The 18,767-nt window shown below is 36.9% G+C and overlaps 6 protein-coding genes across 17 annotated transcripts; 2 read left to right on the forward strand and 4 right to left on the reverse strand.

Moving 5' to 3' along the window:
- Positions 1-321: 321 nt before the first annotated feature.
- Positions 322-3,889, reverse strand: LOC143900453 (KICSTOR complex protein kaptin). Of its 5 annotated transcripts, none has more exons than XM_077411824.1 (9): positions 3,724-3,784; positions 3,115-3,159; positions 2,000-2,230; positions 1,660-1,913; positions 1,379-1,545; positions 1,125-1,300; positions 967-1,045; positions 589-880; positions 322-502 (listed from the first exon to the last, which is right to left on the reverse strand). In XM_077411824.1, exons 1-9 carry the CDS (start codon positions 3,767-3,769, stop codon positions 428-430), a joined length of 1,365 nt encoding a protein of 454 aa, XP_077267950.1. In that variant the 5' UTR covers positions 3,770-3,784; the 3' UTR covers positions 322-427. The 5 variants fall into 5 exon arrangements, with proteins under 5 accessions (XP_077267950.1, XP_077267949.1, XP_077267948.1 ...); XM_077411823.1 differs by having other exon boundaries at positions 1,125-1,297; positions 1,651-1,913; XM_077411822.1 differs by having other exon boundaries at positions 1,651-1,913.
- Positions 2,869-7,210, forward strand: LOC143900457 (annexin B9). 4 transcript variants are annotated; one of them, XM_077411831.1, is made up of 7 exons: positions 2,869-3,007; positions 3,805-3,894; positions 4,735-5,116; positions 5,197-5,349; positions 5,484-5,657; positions 6,760-6,941; positions 7,105-7,210. In XM_077411831.1, exons 2-7 carry the CDS (start codon positions 3,859-3,861, stop codon positions 7,156-7,158), a joined length of 981 nt encoding a protein of 326 aa, XP_077267957.1. In that variant the 5' UTR covers positions 2,869-3,007; positions 3,805-3,858; the 3' UTR covers positions 7,159-7,210. The 4 variants fall into 4 exon arrangements, with proteins under 4 accessions (XP_077267957.1, XP_077267959.1, XP_077267956.1 ...); XM_077411833.1 differs by having other exon boundaries at positions 3,805-3,888; XM_077411830.1 differs by having other exon boundaries at positions 2,941-3,085.
- Positions 7,211-7,407: 197 nt separating this feature from the next.
- Positions 7,408-12,910, reverse strand: LOC143900451 (uncharacterized). Of its 4 annotated transcripts, none has more exons than XM_077411817.1 (9): positions 12,600-12,910; positions 11,889-12,309; positions 11,483-11,731; positions 10,985-11,400; positions 10,594-10,900; positions 10,371-10,518; positions 9,864-10,092; positions 9,550-9,761; positions 7,408-8,519 (listed from the first exon to the last, which is right to left on the reverse strand). In XM_077411817.1, exons 1-9 carry the CDS (start codon positions 12,623-12,625, stop codon positions 8,452-8,454), a joined length of 2,076 nt encoding a protein of 691 aa, XP_077267943.1. In that variant the 5' UTR covers positions 12,626-12,910; the 3' UTR covers positions 7,408-8,451. The 4 variants fall into 4 exon arrangements, with proteins under 4 accessions (XP_077267943.1, XP_077267945.1, XP_077267946.1 ...); XM_077411819.1 differs by having other exon boundaries at positions 8,461-8,519; positions 9,566-9,761; XM_077411820.1 differs by lacking the exon at positions 7,408-8,519 and adding an exon at positions 8,619-9,224 and having other exon boundaries at positions 9,566-9,761.
- Positions 12,911-13,001: 91 nt separating this feature from the next.
- Positions 13,002-14,857, forward strand: Sdhd (succinate dehydrogenase, subunit D). Its single transcript, XM_077411835.1, has 4 exons — positions 13,002-13,257; positions 13,696-13,838; positions 13,961-14,151; positions 14,254-14,857. The coding sequence occupies exons 1-4, from the start codon at positions 13,203-13,205 to the stop codon at positions 14,453-14,455; spliced, it is 591 nt and encodes a 196-aa protein (XP_077267961.1). The 5' UTR covers positions 13,002-13,202; the 3' UTR covers positions 14,456-14,857.
- Pcd (pterin-4a-carbinolamine dehydratase) lies at positions 14,710-15,899 on the reverse strand. Of its 2 annotated transcripts, none has more exons than XM_077411836.1 (3): positions 15,604-15,899; positions 15,126-15,245; positions 14,710-15,052 (listed from the first exon to the last, which is right to left on the reverse strand). In XM_077411836.1, the coding sequence occupies exons 1-3, from the start codon at positions 15,715-15,717 to the stop codon at positions 14,870-14,872; spliced, it is 417 nt and encodes a 138-aa protein (XP_077267962.1). In that variant the 5' UTR covers positions 15,718-15,899; the 3' UTR covers positions 14,710-14,869. The 2 variants fall into 2 exon arrangements, with proteins under 2 accessions (XP_077267962.1, XP_077267963.1); XM_077411837.1 differs by having other exon boundaries at positions 15,468-15,609.
- Positions 15,900-16,231: 332 nt separating this feature from the next.
- LOC143900456 (DNA-directed RNA polymerase I subunit RPA49) lies at positions 16,232-18,199 on the reverse strand. Its single transcript, XM_077411829.1, has 5 exons — positions 18,041-18,199; positions 17,387-17,788; positions 17,063-17,258; positions 16,752-16,967; positions 16,232-16,689 (listed from the first exon to the last, which is right to left on the reverse strand). Exons 1-5 carry the CDS (start codon positions 18,105-18,107, stop codon positions 16,428-16,430), a joined length of 1,143 nt encoding a protein of 380 aa, XP_077267955.1. The 5' UTR covers positions 18,108-18,199; the 3' UTR covers positions 16,232-16,427.
- Between the last annotated feature and the right edge of the window lie 568 nt (positions 18,200-18,767).

Here is an 18,767-nt window from a genome sequence, read left to right on the forward strand (position 1 = left end):
TTGCGCGCGCACACAAAAGAAAATCGACTAATTATGCGTTCAATATGAAAAATTATATAATAAATGATTTAAATGTTTATTCGAAAGGATTTCTTTGTGTATGTATGTATATGCAGCACGCAGTTCCGAGTTTTAAAAGCGTGTTCACAGGTCTACATTCCTGGCTACTTTCAGTCGTACGTTCCGCACTTCATTTCGTAAAGGCCTAATCAACCAATCGCGTTTATCTATTTAGTAAACGTGGCGATATGGCGCCTCTTACGAAAAGCGCGAGAAAAACAAAACGGAATAGAAAATTTAAAATAATTTAACAGACACACATCGTTTCTCCATTTCTTATTTTATCGTAAATTACAATATGTACGATACATTACAAATATATAAAATACACAAGAGGATGTTACCTGTTTCTTTTTACAAATATTAATTATTCTTGAACTAGTACGTTAAATAATTTTCTGTAACGTTCCTTCCACTTGGCTCGTATGTCAGCTATATTATGCTGTAAGAAAAGATTAAAAATACGTATACGTGCGTCATCTGTTAAAAAATATATATAGATTGAATATACACGAAGCGTTACGGTACCTGTAATATATGTACACCTCGTTGCGTGAGTACGATCAGTTCCTTTGTTCCATCGTTCGTTATGTCCATGTAGCTTATAGAGTGTACAGGAGCGTCAAACAGTTTTCTGGCGGTCAATTCCCACGCGTCGCCCGTCAACGCAAAGATCAGGACCTCCTGACCGTAAGTACCGAGCAGGATCTCGTTTCGACCGTCCATATTTATGTCGGCGATACAGCAGCACAGAATACAGTCCGACGATTCGCTGCCGCTCAATGTTACGTCCCGTTTCATCCCGTGCTCCAAGATATCTCTGGTGGAAGACGGATACTCGCATCTTAATCGTCATACGCACGAAATCTTCAGATACCTATTTTTATTGATTCATAAACTACTTACTTAAAGACAACAGCGTTACTCGTGCTTGAAATAACGACATTTAATTTCGGGACATCGTCCTTCGGCACACATTTCTCGACTGTAATTTTTAACAATTTTTATCTTTGTCTCACACGCGCGCGCACGTACAATGCACCTAAAAGTCCTAAAATACTTACAATTGACGTCTACAAAGGTTGGTTTACTAATGGCATTCCTATGCGGGAACACTATCACACTCGATACAGGCTTGTCGTATCTCAGCAGCCAGCTTCGAATAACCTGTAGGTCCACCACGTTTACTACGGCAACTTTGACTAGACCGCATTCACAGCCGACGGCGGTGACCCTCCTGCTGGTTTTGCACGCGTGAGACGGTATAAAGTATCGAAATAAGAGAACAAAGCGCGATTTCGTTTTTCATCATACAAACCGTTTATAATTGTCGTAATAATAAATATTGATCCAGAGTGCAATCGCTTGGACGTCGTGCAGTTCCGGGAAATATTTCTCGATAGAGGACTCGCTGTAAACGTGGCTCAATTTATCTTCCCTTATCATGTGAATTCTATAATCGCTTCCAGATATCAGCCAGACTACCTGAAAATTTGGAGTTGTGCCGCGTCGCAAAGCGACAAGGTGTTCCATGACGGCGCAAAGCAATTGTAGCTTATTGACAGTTTAAACTATGTATTTCCAATATACCTCCCGTACAGAATTTTCTTGCGGTAAAACGGTATGATACAGATGGTAGGGAGTGTACGACAGCTCCACCATGAGACAATTCTGCGCTATGGCTTCAATCGAACTGCCCTCATCCCCTTCGCCGTCGACCGCACCTTCCGTGTATATGTTCAAGTACCTTTCTATCGTGTCCGTGCTCGTCTTCGTGATCGTTATGCCTATCACGAAACTGTCCCCGGTGTCGGACTTGTTGTAAGCGTCGATGGAAATAATTTCTGCTCCACCTGAGGAGCAGATGAAACAAAGATTATACATGACGCAGATTGATTATAAAGAAGGCACATTTTCGAACATAATGGTTTATACGTACTGGGAATGTACGTGAACAGTAATTCCTTCGCCATAGGCCTAAGAAACTCGGACGTTTGATGATACTCGCAGGAGTATATCTTCCTTTTCAAGGACGCCACTAATAACTTATTGGGACTGTTGGGCGAGCACAGTTTGGTCATGGAATAAATGTTGCCCTGCGACGCCAGGGGAAACCAGTGCGCGTCTATGAGATTGCTCGTCATAGTAGATCTCGTCGGGAAGACTGAAGCTAAAGTGAAATAAAAATACAGAGGCCAGTATTATATATATATATATATATATATCGTACTCCGTTTTTAAATTCAAACGTCTCTAAGTCTTAAGACGTTATAAATCAACCACGGCATATCATAGCGTCTTAAAAAATTTCTTGACGGGCATCTATAGGGGGGGGAAGAGGGGCAAAACAAAACAAAAAGAAACGAAATGGACAAACCTCTGTATAGTCTGTCGGCTCTGTCACAAACTCATGCCGAATTGAGGTTAACAATTTGGCGCAAGGTGTTTACAACTTGTTACGATCGATCGAATCGATCGTTGAAGAGAGCTCGCTGTCTGACGTCGGCCTAACGTCAATTCCGCGTCGAGTCCTCGCAATTTCCCCTCTCAATCTCATCCGGTCTCATCGCCGGACCCGTGAAAAACGCATCGCGATCGCAGATGCGGCGGGGAAAGTCGGAGTCGGGGAGAGATGGAGAGAAAAGTCGCGGTGCCTTCTTCTTATTCGGCAACGTACTTAATTGCTCCGCGTGCGCGCGGAGTTTCGCAATCGCTTTCGTAATCGCCGTCGCCTTGAGGGAGCCGCCGAGTCGCGGGACGATGACGCGATACGTGAAAGTGGGTGTTGCCCGTCGCGACGGCACAGTGCGCACCAGGCCACCAGCCACTCGCGGCACGGCACGACGGCACGACGGCACGACGGCACTCGCGCGAGTCACATCGACTACGGACCTGTCTTTGCGTCCCGGCATCCCGGAGTTTTCCCACCGACGGGAGATAGAGACCGGTAAGAGGAGCAAGAAACGTAAAAAAGAAGACCGTCCTCTCGGCTCGTCTTCCTTGCTCACGTTCGTAACTCGAATCGGTAAGATCCTCTTTTTTTTCATTTCTTACCTTTCCGTCGCGTCCCTGTATATCGGAGTCGAAGGAGTAGCGATCCTTGGGGTGAACCGAGCTCCGATCAGTTTAATTGATTAACGTTCATTTCTACCAATGTGGATTACTTTAATCTCGGTTTAACCGTTACTCATCGTTAACATTTTCTGGTTCTGAGAATTTAGAAGAAGACAAAAAGTAAAGTAAACCGAGATCAAAGTTAATCTACATTGGTGTAAAGTGGCGTAAAAGTAAACGAACTGCTGAAAACAAAGCTTCTGTCCTGTATAATTCGTCATGCTTAATATTTTTTCCGTGTGTTAAACGGCAATAAGTAATTCTATGTTTTAACGAACGAAATACAACGAGTATAGATACTTATACTTGGTAAATTAATCAATGATTAAATTAATCGGAGTTTGTGGTTTGAAGCGCGACGGAGCGTGACATGACGCTGGAGGACACGACTCACACGACGCGACGTATGTATGTACGTTCCGTCGGGAGCCGTCGGGCGTCGATCGAAATTCGAAAGACCGCACCACCGGTTTTCGATCGCTGGCTTCGTCGTGCTTTGTCGCGGTGACGGTGACCGATAATCTTTCTGGCTTCGTCACGCCGACTCACGTGAAACGTCAAAAAGCCGATATAGCTGCCGGAGTCGATGACGCATATTTGCTCGTTTAACGCTGCATTCTGTTTCGCCAGGTACATAGCTCCGCGGAGTTTCCTGCGAACCGTCACCGAGGAACGAAGGTCGAGATGTCGCAGCAAAAATATTATCCATTCAAGGTACGGGTACGTGATCGTTCGTAGAAATTGCCGAGTGGCGAGATCATCGCCGGTTAGCGCGACGATTAGCGGCATCGGTCTATTTTCGGAGCACCGGCGCGCGGCCGCGCGCCGCGCGCGGCGGGTGGAGTCGATCATCCGTATTTTTAACGCGTCAGCCTAGTTCCCAAGTCGATTCGCGTTCCACCCGAGTTATGACTAATTGAGCGCAAAGTCGCCAACCACAGAATCTTCCTCATCGGCATCAAATCGATTTTGATATTCCTCTTGCACGAGGACTGAAGAAAATATACTTAAATGCCTGTCAATCATCGTGGGAGTTGTCTTTCTGATCCTTTTAAATATTTTATACGATTAAAATTTATGTATTTGAGATTGATATGATTATCTGAATGCGTGATATATCCGATTTATAATCATGATTTTAGAGAGCGTAATATTTTTTTAAATAAAGAAAATATAAGTATATGAATTAATCGTATAATTATAAGTATAGGTAAATTTTTTTATAAGTACGAAGCATGTGAAAAGATTACTTTGTGACTAATCTCTCTGATTAACTTATATCGAGTGACCTATTAGAGCGTTTTGATAAAATTATCAATTTTTCGTTGTTATCGATGTATGTTGTTATAAGTAAAAAGATTAGATTGGTGATAACGAATTATATATAGTTAGATGTTTTTGTGTTTTAAGCAATCCTGCCGGTTAAATTATCAGAATTTGACTCGCCCTAAATACAGATTTGTTCGACTCATAATAATTCTATTTGGTAATTCGGCAAAATTTTTGATTGTCTGACTTGTTGTGTTTTCAATTTTGCTAATTTGACTTGTTGCGTTTCAGTGCACTCCAACTGTGTATCCCGCCGAGCCGTTCGATGCAAACGCGGACGCCACTATCTTGCGTAAAGCGATGAAGGGATTCGGCACGGACGAGAAGGCGATCATCGACGTGCTTACAAAGAGAGGCATTGTGCAGAGACTGGAGATCGCGGAGGCGTTCAAGACCATGTACGGAAAAGATCTGATCAGCGATTTGAAGAGCGAGCTGACTGGAAAACTGGAGGATGTCATTGTTGCCCTTATGACCCCGTTGCCTCATTACTATGCCAAAGAGCTGCACGACGCGATTAGCGGTATGGGTACTGATGAGGAGGCAATTGTCGAGATTCTGTGCACTCTCAGCAACTATGGCATCCGTACCATCGCCACGTTTTACGAAAATTGTAAGATTTTTATTATCTCGATGTATTATGTGCTTGTATAGTTGGATTGTCTTCATTAAGAAATACGTTATTTTGAATAGTGTACGGCAAAAGCCTTGAGAGCGATTTGGAGGGCGATACATCGGGCCATTTCAAGAGATTGCTAGTATCCCTCGTGCAGGCAAACAGAGATGAAAATCAAGCGATCGATCAGGCCCAAGCGGTCGCTGATGCCCAAGCGTTATACGAAGCTGGTGCGTCATGAAACTTTTTCATCGAGTTTCCTTTAGAAAATTTCTCTTTATCGGTTGATTGAAAAATTAAAATGTTTGGTCGGTTTAAATGTATTTCGTGATGCGCAATGTTCCATTTTTAAATTTTGACACAGGTGAAAAACAATGGGGAACGGACGAATCTCAATTCAATGCAATCTTGGTATCTCGCAGCTATCAGCAACTGCGACAAACGTTTATCGAGTATGAGAAACTATCGGGACATGACGTAGAGGTTGCCATAAAGAAGGAATTTTCTGGCAACATTGAGAAAGGCTTACTTGGAATAGGTAAATAACTATTTACATATTTATTCAGACTGTCACGAGTACGCCATATTAACATTCTTATTTACAAACCACTTGAGCTACTAATTTCGTAATGTGACTAGCCCTTATGTTTCATGTTTCTTGTAAGTAAACACGCGTGCCCAGAATCAATTGTACTTGTTCGATATATATATTTCCCTTTTAATTGTGCTTAGACGAGAATAATTGTGCGTTCCAGCGTGAAACACGAGCGGTTGAAATAGCAGTTCAATGCGAGGAAATTATAAGTTTTTGAACGCAACGGAATATCAATAATCCCGATATAACACGATATCACGAGTCGAATTTTCCGTAAATACCTGACAACCTAGACATTTACGTTTTCTGTGAACTTTTGTAAAATGAAAAATATTTTCGCAGGGCAGAGGCAAGTTATTGCAGCAAGATTTTACTTAGCTTTTGTTTACCCGTTTGTAAAAATATTAAGATGACTGTTGTTGTGATTGTCAGATAATTAGAGTTAAATACTTTTGGACACGAATATGTACCCGACAACACTTAGTAGCGTGAAATGTAGGCACACCCCCAAACTTTTTTCATCCTCTGTTCTTTATTGATGTGTAACAATCTAATTTCCTGACTCTTTTTAATCTTAAAATACTAGTACAACTTTTGATTTTAATGAAAAAGATAAGAATATCTCTATTATTGTGTAATAATTATTAAAGAGACGTAATTTGATTCATAAATTGCATGAAAATGGTGTGAATACCTGTGTGGTATTGAATTTTGTATATATATCATGTTATTATATATATATATATATATATATATATATATATATATATATATATCCTGACAATGTTGCATGGCAACTATTACGTATAACATACAAAAACATTTGTTACTACATCTGTATATTTCACACACAAATGTAGTATAATCTACATACCTATACAAGATCCGGATTGAAAATGCCGTATGAGCGTAGTATAACTCTACAGCATGGAAAGAGAATGCTCCCCTTATCAGTTTATCATATTTCTCCATATATTTTTCATTGCATTAACGTATATAAGCAATACATGTAACGTTACAAATCATCTTAATTTTTAATCGACAGTGAAATGCGTCAAGTCAAAAGTTGGATTTTTCGCTGAGCGTCTGTATGCCAGTATGCACGGCATAGGTACGAAGGATCGGACACTAATCCGTATTATTGTGTCTCGAAGTGAAATCGATTTGGGAGATATTAAAAAGGCATTCGAAGAACGCTACGGAAAGTCATTGGAGAGCTGGATAGCTGTACGTATTCCAAATTATGTGCTTCCAAAAAATTCGTTCTGTCATCTAAATTATATTTTTCAATCGGTTGCAATAAATTATTAACATATATATATAATATATATATATATATATATATATATATATATATATATATATATATATATATATATATATGTTACAGGGAGACACTTCGGGAGATTACAAGAAGGCACTTCTTTCCTTGGTTTCCACATAATTTTGATGAAGCTATTAAGGGTCCAGGTGCACACTTGCCTATTAATGCATTATCTACGAAAAACAACTTTATATATTTCTACATGGATTCCAGCTTAATATTGTTTAGTGTACTAATGAGGAATTAGAAAAGGTACCTTGCTGCATTTTTGAATACTTCATCATTTTTGTAATACTTTTTTGAAATTTTTACTTTGTAAGAAAGCCAGTAAAATTTTACGACGTTCTGCGTTCCAATCTTGTTCACATATACATAAATTATATTTAATTAAATTATATTTTATATATTCTTTTATTTTTATCAAAAGATTTACATAAAGAATCTCAAAGTGTGAGTGAGAAATAATTAAGAGAAATCAATGAAAATAAAATATAAAAAAAAAAATTCTATACGGTTTATTTATTTCCTCGCCTTTTGTTCACATATATAAATAAAAATTAATATATGTGTATGTGTGTATGTTTGTGTGTACATTTAAGCATAGTTACAGATATAACAGTTTATAAAATAAATTAAAATATTATAATTTAGAACATTTTCATAAAGCATATATATATATACGTTTATCAAACTAGAAGAAAAAGTTCATTTGTGTATTATTAATTCTGCATATACAACAAACTACAAATATATACAATCAAATATCCATATTATGAACCAGATTAATGTCAATAAAAGTAAATTTTCTCCGAATTTTACTGTTTCTTTTTACTGTTCGCATTTGTTGCTACGTAAAAAGTAAAAAGACAAGTGAAAGATAGTCGATAGAACATTTTTATTCTGCTCATGCAATTAGAAAAATAATGTGGTCTCGGAGAAAACTTCACGGATATGAATATTGTTTGGTTCGTGTCCATAATATCGGCAATTAACAGTATTTTCCATAGTCCTTACATATCAATGAAGTTATAACTATACTTTGTACGTTAAGTAATTGCACATATAAAGAAAATATTTTTTCAGCGCATGAATTACTGCGCGCGCCTGGTTCTAATTGCCAATTAATTATTAAAGTTATTGAAAATATTTTTTGTTTTATTTTTAATCACTTTTCCTCTCACGCTACTTTCCCACTATTTTATATTTGATCACGCATATATAAAATGCACATGTCATTATTTTAAATTAATTGTGCACACACATTTTCAATTTAAATATATGCATAAATGTGATACAAATAATGAGAGCAGCCAAAAAGAAGAAACGGAAAGATTGAAGAGAATACGGAGATTCCATTGTAAAATAAACAAACTTTGGAAAACAAATCTCTTCAAAACAGACATTTCTAGACAATTACGCTGCCTTTTCTAACTTTTTATTTGTTTCTTTCAGCCGACCGCTTCTTCGGACAGATGTAGGAACTAAAAACGAGAGGATATTGTTTCAGTATTTTAAACATATTGCATATTTTAGACATGTATACAAAATGAATAATAAAAATAAAGTAGAACCTTTATTATCCGAAAAATAGAATACATTAATAGAGGAGATAGAAACGTGTTTGGGTAATCAAATTGTTGGACAAATTTTTTTAAAATTTTCCATATACTCGCAATTTCATATGTACATTTATTTTAAGAGATTATACAAAAATACGGATAAAATACGTGATATTAAATATGTAGGTAGTAAAAGAATCTTAGTAAACAAATGATTAACCAGTAGTTGACGGCAAATTCCAACAGAAATTACAGCAAATTGACACTTATTGAACACAGGTTAATCTAAAATGTTAATCTAATCAGGTTAATCTGATGTAAACTTGTAGTTCCATTTTTCTCGCGATCATCTTTTTTGACAAAATTTTATCATATTTCTATCAGCATTTTCTATCGACAGCGACAAATTCTCCGTGAATTTGTAACCTTCTATCGACAAAATTTGCTTGCCAGACCCATACAAAAGTTTTTTCAACAGACTTATCTACTATTGGGGATAATATATATAATATACATAATATAGTTTTGCTTTTATACTCTCTTTTCAAATTCTTTTAAATTGTTGTCAATTTTCATACAAATTTGACCTCATTAATTTTATTTCTTTTCATATTTCAGACAATTTGTCTGAAAAAAAAAAACATCTTTTAGTGTCGCAAAATTTTGACATTGGCACATCTTTATAAAATAAGAATATTGCATGAAATATTGTTCATGTAAGAAAGGAAGAAGATAATATTGTATTATTATTAAATTCTCTATAAATAAAAAATAATAAAGTATATATATAAATACGTTGTTAAAATTATCAGTTCAACGTAATTTAAAATTGTAGAATACTCAGATATAATATTACTCGGATAATACATTGGTTCTACCACATTTCGATTTATCAATCGATATTTTTTCATCAATATAGGTTTGAACTTGATGTATTAGAAAATTTAGTAACCTTGATTATCAGTGACCTTTTTCTTTGGGCGTCCTCTAGGTCGACCGGACATTTTTTGACCCGCGATAAACGGATTAAACATCGCAGGCATTCTCTGAAAACACCTGAGCGCTGGTGTTGTCATCATATTGTCTATGGGTGGCCATGGTGTTTTGGGTATCGTATGAAACGTCGTGGACTCACAAACCGTATGTAAGTCAAAGACATCTTTCCTGAAAAGTATTTCCAAATATGTATTTGTTCGTTAATAAAATCTATGTTCTAATATATATGTATACATATATAAGAGGTCGAGTTACATTCGTTATATTTACCCAATTTCTTCGGCTTGCTTATAAACATAAGCAAATGGTCCATTTTGTGGAACATGTCGCAGAATATACTGGCCAGGAGCCAAGGATGCTAATCCTTCGATTATATTATACAAAACGCTTAGAGAATCTTCTACCTTGACATTATAAAGTCGTTTCATCTCATTGCTCAGCGACATTGTTGTAAGCCTTTCTATTTGTATTACTTCTGCAGTGCTAGTTTCTATCCTAACTGTAATGATACAAAATTTTATATGTAGAATATAATATAATCACGTGAACGGTTCCGTATAGGACCATTTGTATAAGAGCGATCGATTATTCAAATCTTAAGATCTCTTAGATTCAATCCTGATCCTCATCCCTTATGTATGCCTTGTATTTATTTATAAGAGGCTGATTAAAGAATTAAAATTTTTGAATAAAAGAGTATGAGGTTATTGAGATTGTAATATGTTTCGAGAACAATAAACTAATACACACATACACATAATAATTATAAAATAATACCTCTAGCTAACGATGTGTCTGGTCTAAATTTCAATGAAGCCCATTGGTGCAAGCCTTCCTCCAATGTTACAGCTTCAGCTCCAAGTCCTGTCTGATGCTCCATCCTCGGTGCTAATATTAAAAACTCTGATTTTCCGTTTGGCAACATCTGACGAATACAAATTTCATATTTTATAATTCGATACCGATTATTAATAGGAACAGTATGAGAATATACTCTTACCTCAATGCCATCCGTCTTTGTACGAACCAACATTTGATATTCCTTCACGCCGTGCTTTATTCGTTCATGCTGTGGAGATTCCGCTGGCCCTATTGTGAAAAGCCTATACGACACATTTTGTTTCATATCCATTTTAAAATCAGTTTTGCCATTTGCTGGATTATCTGAATTTCCCGGTTCGTCTGTATCTGATAAAGCCAAATCTTCTTCAAAGTCATTAAGATAATTATAAAATGTACTATCGTTACTATCCGTGTCCGAATTTGCAGCCTTCTCAGATTTGTTTTCTTTTTTCGTATGTTTTGTTCTAAAATATTCATCACGATGCATACATAATATACATCGATTTTTATGCAATATTATACTTTATGATATATATGCTTATACTCACTCTTCTGATGATTTACTTTCAACCTCAACGAAGTACTGTCTAAGTATATATTTATATACCCAGGTATTCTTTTGCGGTATAGTGGCGGCGGCAGGTGGTAATCTCTTATCGACGTAAACAATATTCTTTCCATGATGCGATTTCACGACGACTGGTATGAGCCACGAGTTTGAATAATCCGGATCTATGTTGTTCAACAGACACTTGAGGCCACTAGACGAAATAACAAAGTCTGCATCAGCTTCTCTCGCAAGACTCTCGCAATATGAATCCTCGCTCACGGGTAATCTGAAATGTTGCGTCACATTGTCAGGCGCGATGCACACAGGGTATCTTCTGAGCAACTCGTCATGATTCGTAAATAACGAAACTTTTACCAGATCGAGTTTCGGCAATGTCACCTTCGAAAAGGTTCCCTAAAAATGATAAAATAATTAAATGCACATTCTCAAATTGAGTACGTCGGATAAATATCGATATCACGTTGCAATAACTTGCCTCTCGTAAACAAGACATGAATGTTACTTTAATGGTTTTAATTCTAAAATTATTCTTCTGTACAGAAAATGGTATATTCATAGATTCAGCATAAAATCTCGGTAACTTTTTGAATTCCTGCATTTTTGCCTTCCATTTTAATGCGACGAATTTATTACATTTAATCAACCAGGGAAAAGAATCATCCCACTTGCTCTTTGCAAACACTAAAAATTCTTTCTGTTCTTCGGATATTGTCTCCTGCAAAGTCTGGAAAAAGTTCATTCCAATTTCAATACACAAAACAGAAGTTTTTTAAAATTGTTGCTCGTACATGAAAATGAAGTTAAACTGTTTTTCGTTTTTTCTTTTCTGTCTTAACCAGTCCAAATTAAGAATGTTAACATGCTCAATGACATTTATTCACCATGTATTCTTGCAATTCCTTCCTCTCTTCGTCGTTCATTCCCTTCCTTTCATTGCTAGATAATCTCAATAAAACTCGAAGGCACATAATTTGCTGTTCCTTATTCAAACGAGACTTCTTAGGAAAGTAAAACGGCAATTTTCTTATTCCAGGTACATAAGACTTGTATTTTTGCACACGAGTGTTACTCCCGTGCTCGACTTCTCGCTCATCCTTGTCCTCCGTGTCGGTGGAAAGTACCTCGCCATCCTCATGGAGATACTTTTTAATCAACTCTACATCTACATTGGCATACTCGCTTTTGATATCATCAAACGGATCTGTGAAGCAGTCGTTCATGATTCTATACATCGCGCTTTCGCGCTCCATTCTCTCGTCCCTGATGAATACATTGTCTATCATGTCCTCCAACGCGGGATGCCTGCAAACAATGCGACAATATTAAATAGTAATATACAAAAAAAAAACATATGTTCATATTAAATACAAAAATAAAAGTGTACAAAATATAAATATAAACAAATTAAAAAAAAAATGATCAAAGCACGTGTTTGACGCACGTGTCACATTGCGATCATTCGATAATTATGGAAAAAAAAAAAATTGTACTCCAATCGTACAAATCTTAATCATAAGCAGAATAAATAGAAATTGCAAAATCCATTTATGCAAGATTCTGTGCGCTTTGACGCTTGAAATCGTTGCACGTACCAGTCGAGGTTCCGGAATCTCTCCATGTTCAAACGATACTGTTTATATGGCAATAGGATTGTTCATATTCTAAAACATGTTCTTCGTTCGTCACGGTCGACGAACAATAACAAGCTGCGTTGGCCGACAAAACATTTCACGCTGAATTTACACTAGATAATTTTCTTTTTTATAATTATTCTTCACGCTTCTCTCGATGCTTTCCTTGTCCGCTTCCACTATTTTTTTCGCGTGCACAATGACAGCACAATGCACATATTGCACGCGTTTTTGTTGTCCCTTGAGTGCAGAAAGAGTGTGGCGATCTGGCGATTCGCTTTCAAAGGGCGACGCAGTGCGAGCAAGTGCGAGCACCAAGCCAAGAAGTGTAAAGAGGTGCAGGTAAACCTGCACCTGCAAGTTAAAACTTATCTCTGTGTCAGCTGGATAAATAATAATATATTTCTCCCTGAAAAATCTCCGTTTATTTCGTTAGATAGCCGAATCGTATGAACGGTTTCCATTGAAAATTGGATGATTTAATTAAAATCATCCGTATAGTGTCTTGTCTCGCGAGATCAGCGGAGTTACGTCAAGCGCGGCTGAAACGATCATTTCGGCGAAATGAATTTCGGAAGGGTTGCTAACATTAACGTTTTTCGCAAAATTCGACAGCTCGGTAAGTCTCGCGCAAGTGTCGCGACAGTTTCAAGCGTGCGCTTGCTTCGTTTCGCCAGCTAGACTGAATTTTTCGTACCTAACCTAAAAAATGCGTTTACATAATCTTTTGATAAACCGAGAGGATATCGTGCAGTAAATTTTAACCGAGTTTCTAGTGTCTAAAATTTCGCACGTTACTCGACATTTTATTTATTATTTATTTCATTGTATTACCTATTTTATTTTAACACATCTTTATTATATTGTTATTATATTTTTTTACCCTGATTTCATGATTTATATTTGGAAGGATCAATGGTCAAAATGTCGTGACAATTGTACTAACTAACAGTTTGCCATTTGGTCAAATAACAAATCATTGTTACTTATTTAGTGTCAAAACCAAGTTTTATGTCATTGCTTTAAGATTATATGGTGATCGGCGATTCTGTTGCAGAGACATTGGTCAAGCCTGGCGGTTTGCTTGTGCGAAGCTGCAATCCAACGCAATTTCCCAAGTCGACGTCGAGTCTCACGAATCTGAGCCGCTCTGTGATTCCTGACGCGAGCAATTATCCAAAATGCTGTATTCTGTCCAAGGTTGTCGGGGTTCTAGAACTTCTACTTTAATTTTATTTCTGTTACCTATTTCTATTTTCTAAGAAAAATAGAAATAGGTAGGTATGTTCGCAAAATGTACTTTACCGTCGTATCTCTTTCAGCTGCCTGCACAATCCACGGTCAGCATGACCCAAACTCGCGCGGCAAGCGCTCAAGGCGATCACGTGCGATTGTGGGTGATAGAGAGAATAGTGTCCGCATCCTTCCTGTCGCTAATACCCGCCGCCCTGATCTTCGAAAATAAATTTATCGATATATTATTGGCAGCTGCCATCGTCATGCACACACATTGGTAATTGATATTATCTGTTTAACATTTGTTTTTTCTAATTTAATTTTGTATAAATTTCTATTACGGAGCATATTAATCTGAAATAATAATTTTATTACGCAGGGGATTGGAAGCTATCGTTCTTGACTATGCACGGCCCATCGTGGTTGGTACATTAGTTCCAAAAGTAGCGTTCTTGATGCTAAATCTATTATCCGCCGCTACTCTAGCCGGCCTGCTTGTGCTGATCTATAACGGCCCCGGCCTTACAAAGGTCATTAAAAATGGCTGGGCAATAGGTAAAGATAGACAGAAAGCCAGTTAAATATGATTATTACAGCAGGAACAATTTGTTCGTGTTACATATATGAAGAACTTTTTAAGACGGTAGCTTATAAATTATTCGAGAATAAATTATTTACTTATTCAACAACTTTTCCTCTTTATATATATATATATATATATATATATATATACTACCTAAATTTTCGTATGTGACTTACAAATTGAATAACAGGGGGTTATATGAACGTCTAGTGGAGGATATTGTAAAGGATTGTAATTTATAGTATGTATATATGCGATTTAAAAACAGAAAGATATAATTAATGCCATTAATATTTATGCTACAAATTACAAATCAATAATAACGAACAATTTTTTTTTTCGTTATTGTCATTATATATGCATAATAAATGTACAACGGGCCGCGACAGGTCAACGAAGAGTTAAGTGAGATTTAATTGCCGGTAGAGGTAGCAGCCTTGTCTATGAAGGTCGCCAGTTTCACATCCCTCTGCGACAGTCCGTTCACGTCGTGGGACGACAGAGTAACATTTACTTTATTGTAAACGTTGAACCATTCGGGATGGTGGTCCATCTTCTCAGCTTGTAAAGCTACCCTCGTCATAAATCCGAAGGCCTAGAAATCGAATTGCGTCGCCAGGTAGCCGGACAAACCCGCAACAGTTTGTGAACAGCAAAATTCGACGTACCTCGTTGAAGTTTTTGAACGCAAACTCCTTGTAGATCGCATCCCTGCTCGCTTGGACGGTCCATCCCGTCGACAGCAACGGGCTCAAGTTCTGCTCCCTTTCCTCCGGAGTTAGTTTACTCTGATAAGGATCAACGGAGAAAGACTTCCATAAATTATCATAATTTATATTCTTTTATATAATTACGATCAAACATAATTCGCCTAATATATTTTTTTGTTCGTTATTTGCGACATATGTGGCAAGTGCCTTTATATAATCCTCATTAATATCTTCATTTAAACATATCGTTCAGAATGTATGCGAATAAACGTGATAAGATTTGTGTAACAAGTGGCTGACCATCGCCATATCACTTTCACTGCGGAAGGACTCGCCCAAGGATTTTGTACGTCCCAATTACTCGATCGAAATTCTTTTGTCCAAACACTCTGAACAATCTGCGACGAGTTCGCGGCAGATCCGACGAAGGGCTTACCATCTTGGCTCTCCTCGAGACAGCGGCGGATAAATCTCTGCGGTCCAGAATGCGCGATATGCACTTTCGAACGTAATCCCCTCCACTCGCGCGCCTGGTCAATACGGCTATCATTTTATATCGATGGCTCGTTCTCCGTGTATTCTTTAAGAAACTGAATTCCTCGCCGTATCGCAATTTCGCAATCACGCAGCGGACGTGATAAATGGCTCGTTTTTTTTCGCAGCCTGTTAAGAAAGACGAACCAATTTCTAAACGATTCCCTAACCTCTTGTTTCGTTGTGGATCCCGCCGTATCGGTTTCCATATCAAGGACAAGCTGGACAAGTTGAAATGTTGATAAATATACCGATGGGAATAAATTCTTTGTACAAATAATTCCGAAAAACAAAGAAATAAGTTCTCGGATATTTTTACTTTCGAATAGGATATTTTTTAATATAGTTTTTTTCATTTATTCCATTTCATTCAACAGAATGTGTATGTATAGTGCGCGCGCGCACACGCACATCTACGAAAAAACCATCTTTTATTCTTTATCTACAACACATATAATAAAATGTTTCCTAAATTTTTTTCGGAGTATAGAAGTCACAAAAAAATGTACAAAAATCGAAGAGAATCCGTATCGGTATAAAAATATAGAGATGTATATTTTAGATATTTACATTTTATGAGACTATCAATAGATTTCACGACTGTACAAAACACACAAACGAAACTATATTTCTTTTTTAATTTTAGTCAGAGGCTTAGGAAGTGTTAAAAAAAAAATAGATTTATTCCGTCAAACATAAATAAAGATAATCTATAGTTTAATAAAGTCATTGATTCGATTTCGCCGATTTCTTTCCTTTCTTAACTAGAGTCACTGGCGGTGGCAATGGAACTTTAAACACGATGATCTTCTTATCTTCCTTAGTGGGCACTGCTCCGATAATTTTCGCGAGGTCCGTCAACTTCTTTAGACTCGTTCGCATCAGCATAATTCGGAATAGCTCCAAGTCGAGGACGAAGTTCGATATCGTCAGTGCAAGAATCAAGCTGTGCACGAGGCCTTTGTCCTTCAAGATGTTCGGTCTCAACCTGTAAAAAAAAAATTTCCTTAAAAGTTTCGTCCGCGATTTATGCAACCGACGCTCGCTCACCGTCCGTTCGCGCTGGACACGCTGTACGTGTCGATAATGTGCTGATTCACTTCTTCAGAAATCGGGCATATGACAACATCGCGTCTCTTCGCGTTCTTCATTGGCATGGCGAACCACGCGTTGACCATTTCAATGTAGAGCAAAAGGGCTATCTTGTTTACATTGTCTGGATCCGCGTGTACAACTTTTAAAGTGCGTTTGAAGAATTTTCCCTTTCTACGCGACCAAAAAGATACGTATATAATAATATTGTATAAATGAAAAATACAGATGTTAACGCTGGTAAAGAATATTAGAATATTAGGAAGTACCCTTCCACATCCCCATTGAGAACCTCCATCGCGCGATCGTACAACGTTTCCAATTTACTCTTGGGAATAATATCGTATACATTGTACACATCTTTTACATTACTCGCATTCCTGTTGCACGGAGGTAGTATCTCACTTGACGTACAGTCCTCGGCTTGCAATTCGGTTGATAAATCTAGCCGGTCAATTTCAACATCTGCCGGAAAACATATAACTTGGTGAGTTTTTGCGCGTGATAAAAATGATCTGACATTACGACATATTTAATCGGATATTACTTGAAAATTCAATTATATGATAACACGAAGAAAAGGTCTTTCTTACTTGACACTGTTTTCTCAAGTTGTTCCTTAATGGAATCGACATTCACTTTCAGCTTCTCAAATTGCTCAGTTCTACGTTTAACTCTCTTAGATCCAAATTGCTTGTTCAGTACAAAAATCTTTTCTTCCGCGTTATCCTTGCTGTCGTCCACGCCAGGTTTCTCGAGTACTGGAGTTACCTGCCACCGCTCGGCCTCAAACAATCGTACTTTGCCTGTCCTTTTATTGCGGAGCACCAACATCGTTCGCGTTGACTCCTTCTCACAATCTGGCCTGTAACCTTTATAAACAATGTGCCCGTTTGACAAGGCCAACACAGTTTTGTCGTCCTTTTGATCGTGGAACAAGCCGCACGACATCTCCTTGACTTCTTCGTCCTTAAGCTCGCCATTTTGGAAGTTCACTATATATGACAAATTTATACATAACAATTATTTATTATGTGTTTTAAGTTAATATGAAAATGATTGTGTACAATAAACAATTGAGATAATAAAATGTGATAATTGGACGTACTTATAAAAAATATATAATATAATATACATATGTATAATTTTTTAATACATAAATATAAAACATTATATTTGAATATTGATAATATTAAAATATATGCGGTTAGAAAATAATAAGGTTGTGAGAGGGCCGTTTATCTTACCAATAATTGGCTGAATTTTGTCCGATTGCACACATACGTCTTCGATAATCGCTTTAAGTCGCTTCATTTTTCTGTTGCTTTTCGCGCGACACGTACAGGTTAGGATCGCCGGGATCGCGACGAGACAAAATTAAGCGCTGTTCACATCGCGTGTTTTGTGCATAATTTTTCAGTTGGTCGTGAGTTCGTGAAATGGTAAACTTCTTCAATCAATCGTGGCCACGAACACGATAATGAATTTGAGAAATTAAAAAAATGCAAAATTATTCAAAACTATGAGATTAAAATAGTTTGAAATTTATAATAAAAATGCAAAAAATGTCATTTTAGGTAAAGAAGATATTGCAAATGGGAAGGATGCAATCTGATTGGCTACGCCACGTTGTTGCTATTTTTTTTCTTTTTTTCAATAAACCGCAATTTACTTTAATAAACTAATTTATTATTTATTTTATATGCTTGCAGAAGAATTTAAATATGTATATAAAAAGAGTAATTGCGGAATTGACCAGAGGGCAACTGTAACTGAATTCCGATTAATAATTTAATCATCAGAGCTATATGATCAATTCAATCGGCAGAATTACTCAATTCAGATCTTATATTAAATATATATAAGGTCGGAATTGAAAAATGTGTTGCATAGTTGGATTAGCCACGTCTATTACATACACTGAAAAATAAATCTAATATATTATTTTAATATAATAATAAATAAAATTATTAA

This window comes from Temnothorax americanus, unplaced genomic scaffold (genome assembly GCF_048541705.1).
Source record: "Temnothorax americanus isolate GAGA-0224 unplaced genomic scaffold, ASM4854170v1 Scaffold3, whole genome shotgun sequence".
Taxonomy (NCBI): domain Eukaryota; kingdom Metazoa; phylum Arthropoda; class Insecta; order Hymenoptera; family Formicidae; genus Temnothorax; species Temnothorax americanus.

Coding starts and splice junctions, on each gene's coding strand:
- LOC143900457 (XM_077411831.1), top strand. CDS start 3,859: ATGTCGCAGCAAAAATATTATCCATTCAAGGTACGG. Junction 3,895..4,734: donor ATTATCCATTCAAGGTACGG/GTACGTGATCGT, acceptor GTTGCGTTTCAG/TGCACTCCAACTGTGTATCC. Junction 5,658..6,759: donor GAAAGGCTTACTTGGAATAG/GTAAATAACTAT, acceptor TTTAATCGACAG/TGAAATGCGTCAAGTCAAAA.
- LOC143900453 (XM_077411825.1), bottom strand. CDS start 3,883: ATGGATAATATTTTTGCTGCGACATCTCGACCTTCGTTCCTCGGTGAC. Junction 1,914..1,999: donor ACTGTTCACGTACATTCCCA/GTACGTATAAAC, acceptor TCTGCTCCTCAG/GTGGAGCAGAAATTATTTCC. Junction 1,546..1,650: donor AAGAAAATTCTGTACGGGAG/GTATATTGGAAA, acceptor CCAAATTTTCAG/GTAGTCTGGCTGATATCTGG.
- LOC143900451 (XM_077411817.1), bottom strand. CDS start 12,625: ATGGAGAGATTCCGGAACCTCGACTG. Junction 10,901..10,984: donor GAAAGTAAATCATCAGAAGA/GTGAGTATAAGC, acceptor TGAATATTTTAG/AACAAAACATACGAAAAAAG. Junction 9,762..9,863: donor AAGCAAGCCGAAGAAATTGG/GTAAATATAACG, acceptor AATACTTTTCAG/GAAAGATGTCTTTGACTTAC.
- Sdhd (XM_077411835.1), top strand. CDS start 13,203: ATGAATTTCGGAAGGGTTGCTAACATTAACGTTTTTCGCAAAATTCGA. Junction 13,258..13,695: donor TCGCAAAATTCGACAGCTCG/GTAAGTCTCGCG, acceptor ATTCTGTTGCAG/AGACATTGGTCAAGCCTGGC. Junction 14,152..14,253: donor ATCGTCATGCACACACATTG/GTAATTGATATT, acceptor TTTATTACGCAG/GGGATTGGAAGCTATCGTTC.
- Pcd (XM_077411836.1), bottom strand. CDS start 15,717: ATGATAGCCGTATTGACCAGGCGCGCGAGTGGAGGGGATTACGTTCGA. Junction 15,246..15,603: donor TCTCGAGGAGAGCCAAGATG/GTAAGCCCTTCG, acceptor GATCCTTATCAG/AGTAAACTAACTCCGGAGGA. Junction 15,053..15,125: donor CGTTCAAAAACTTCAACGAG/GTACGTCGAATT, acceptor TTCGATTTCTAG/GCCTTCGGATTTATGACGAG.
- LOC143900456 (XM_077411829.1), bottom strand. CDS start 18,107: ATGAAGCGACTTAAAGCGATTATCGAAGACGTATGTGTGCAATCGGAC. Junction 17,789..18,040: donor CAAAATTCAGCCAATTATTG/GTAAGATAAACG, acceptor TGTCATATATAG/TGAACTTCCAAAATGGCGAG. Junction 17,259..17,386: donor ACTTGAGAAAACAGTGTCAA/GTAAGAAAGACC, acceptor GTTTTCCGGCAG/ATGTTGAAATTGACCGGCTA.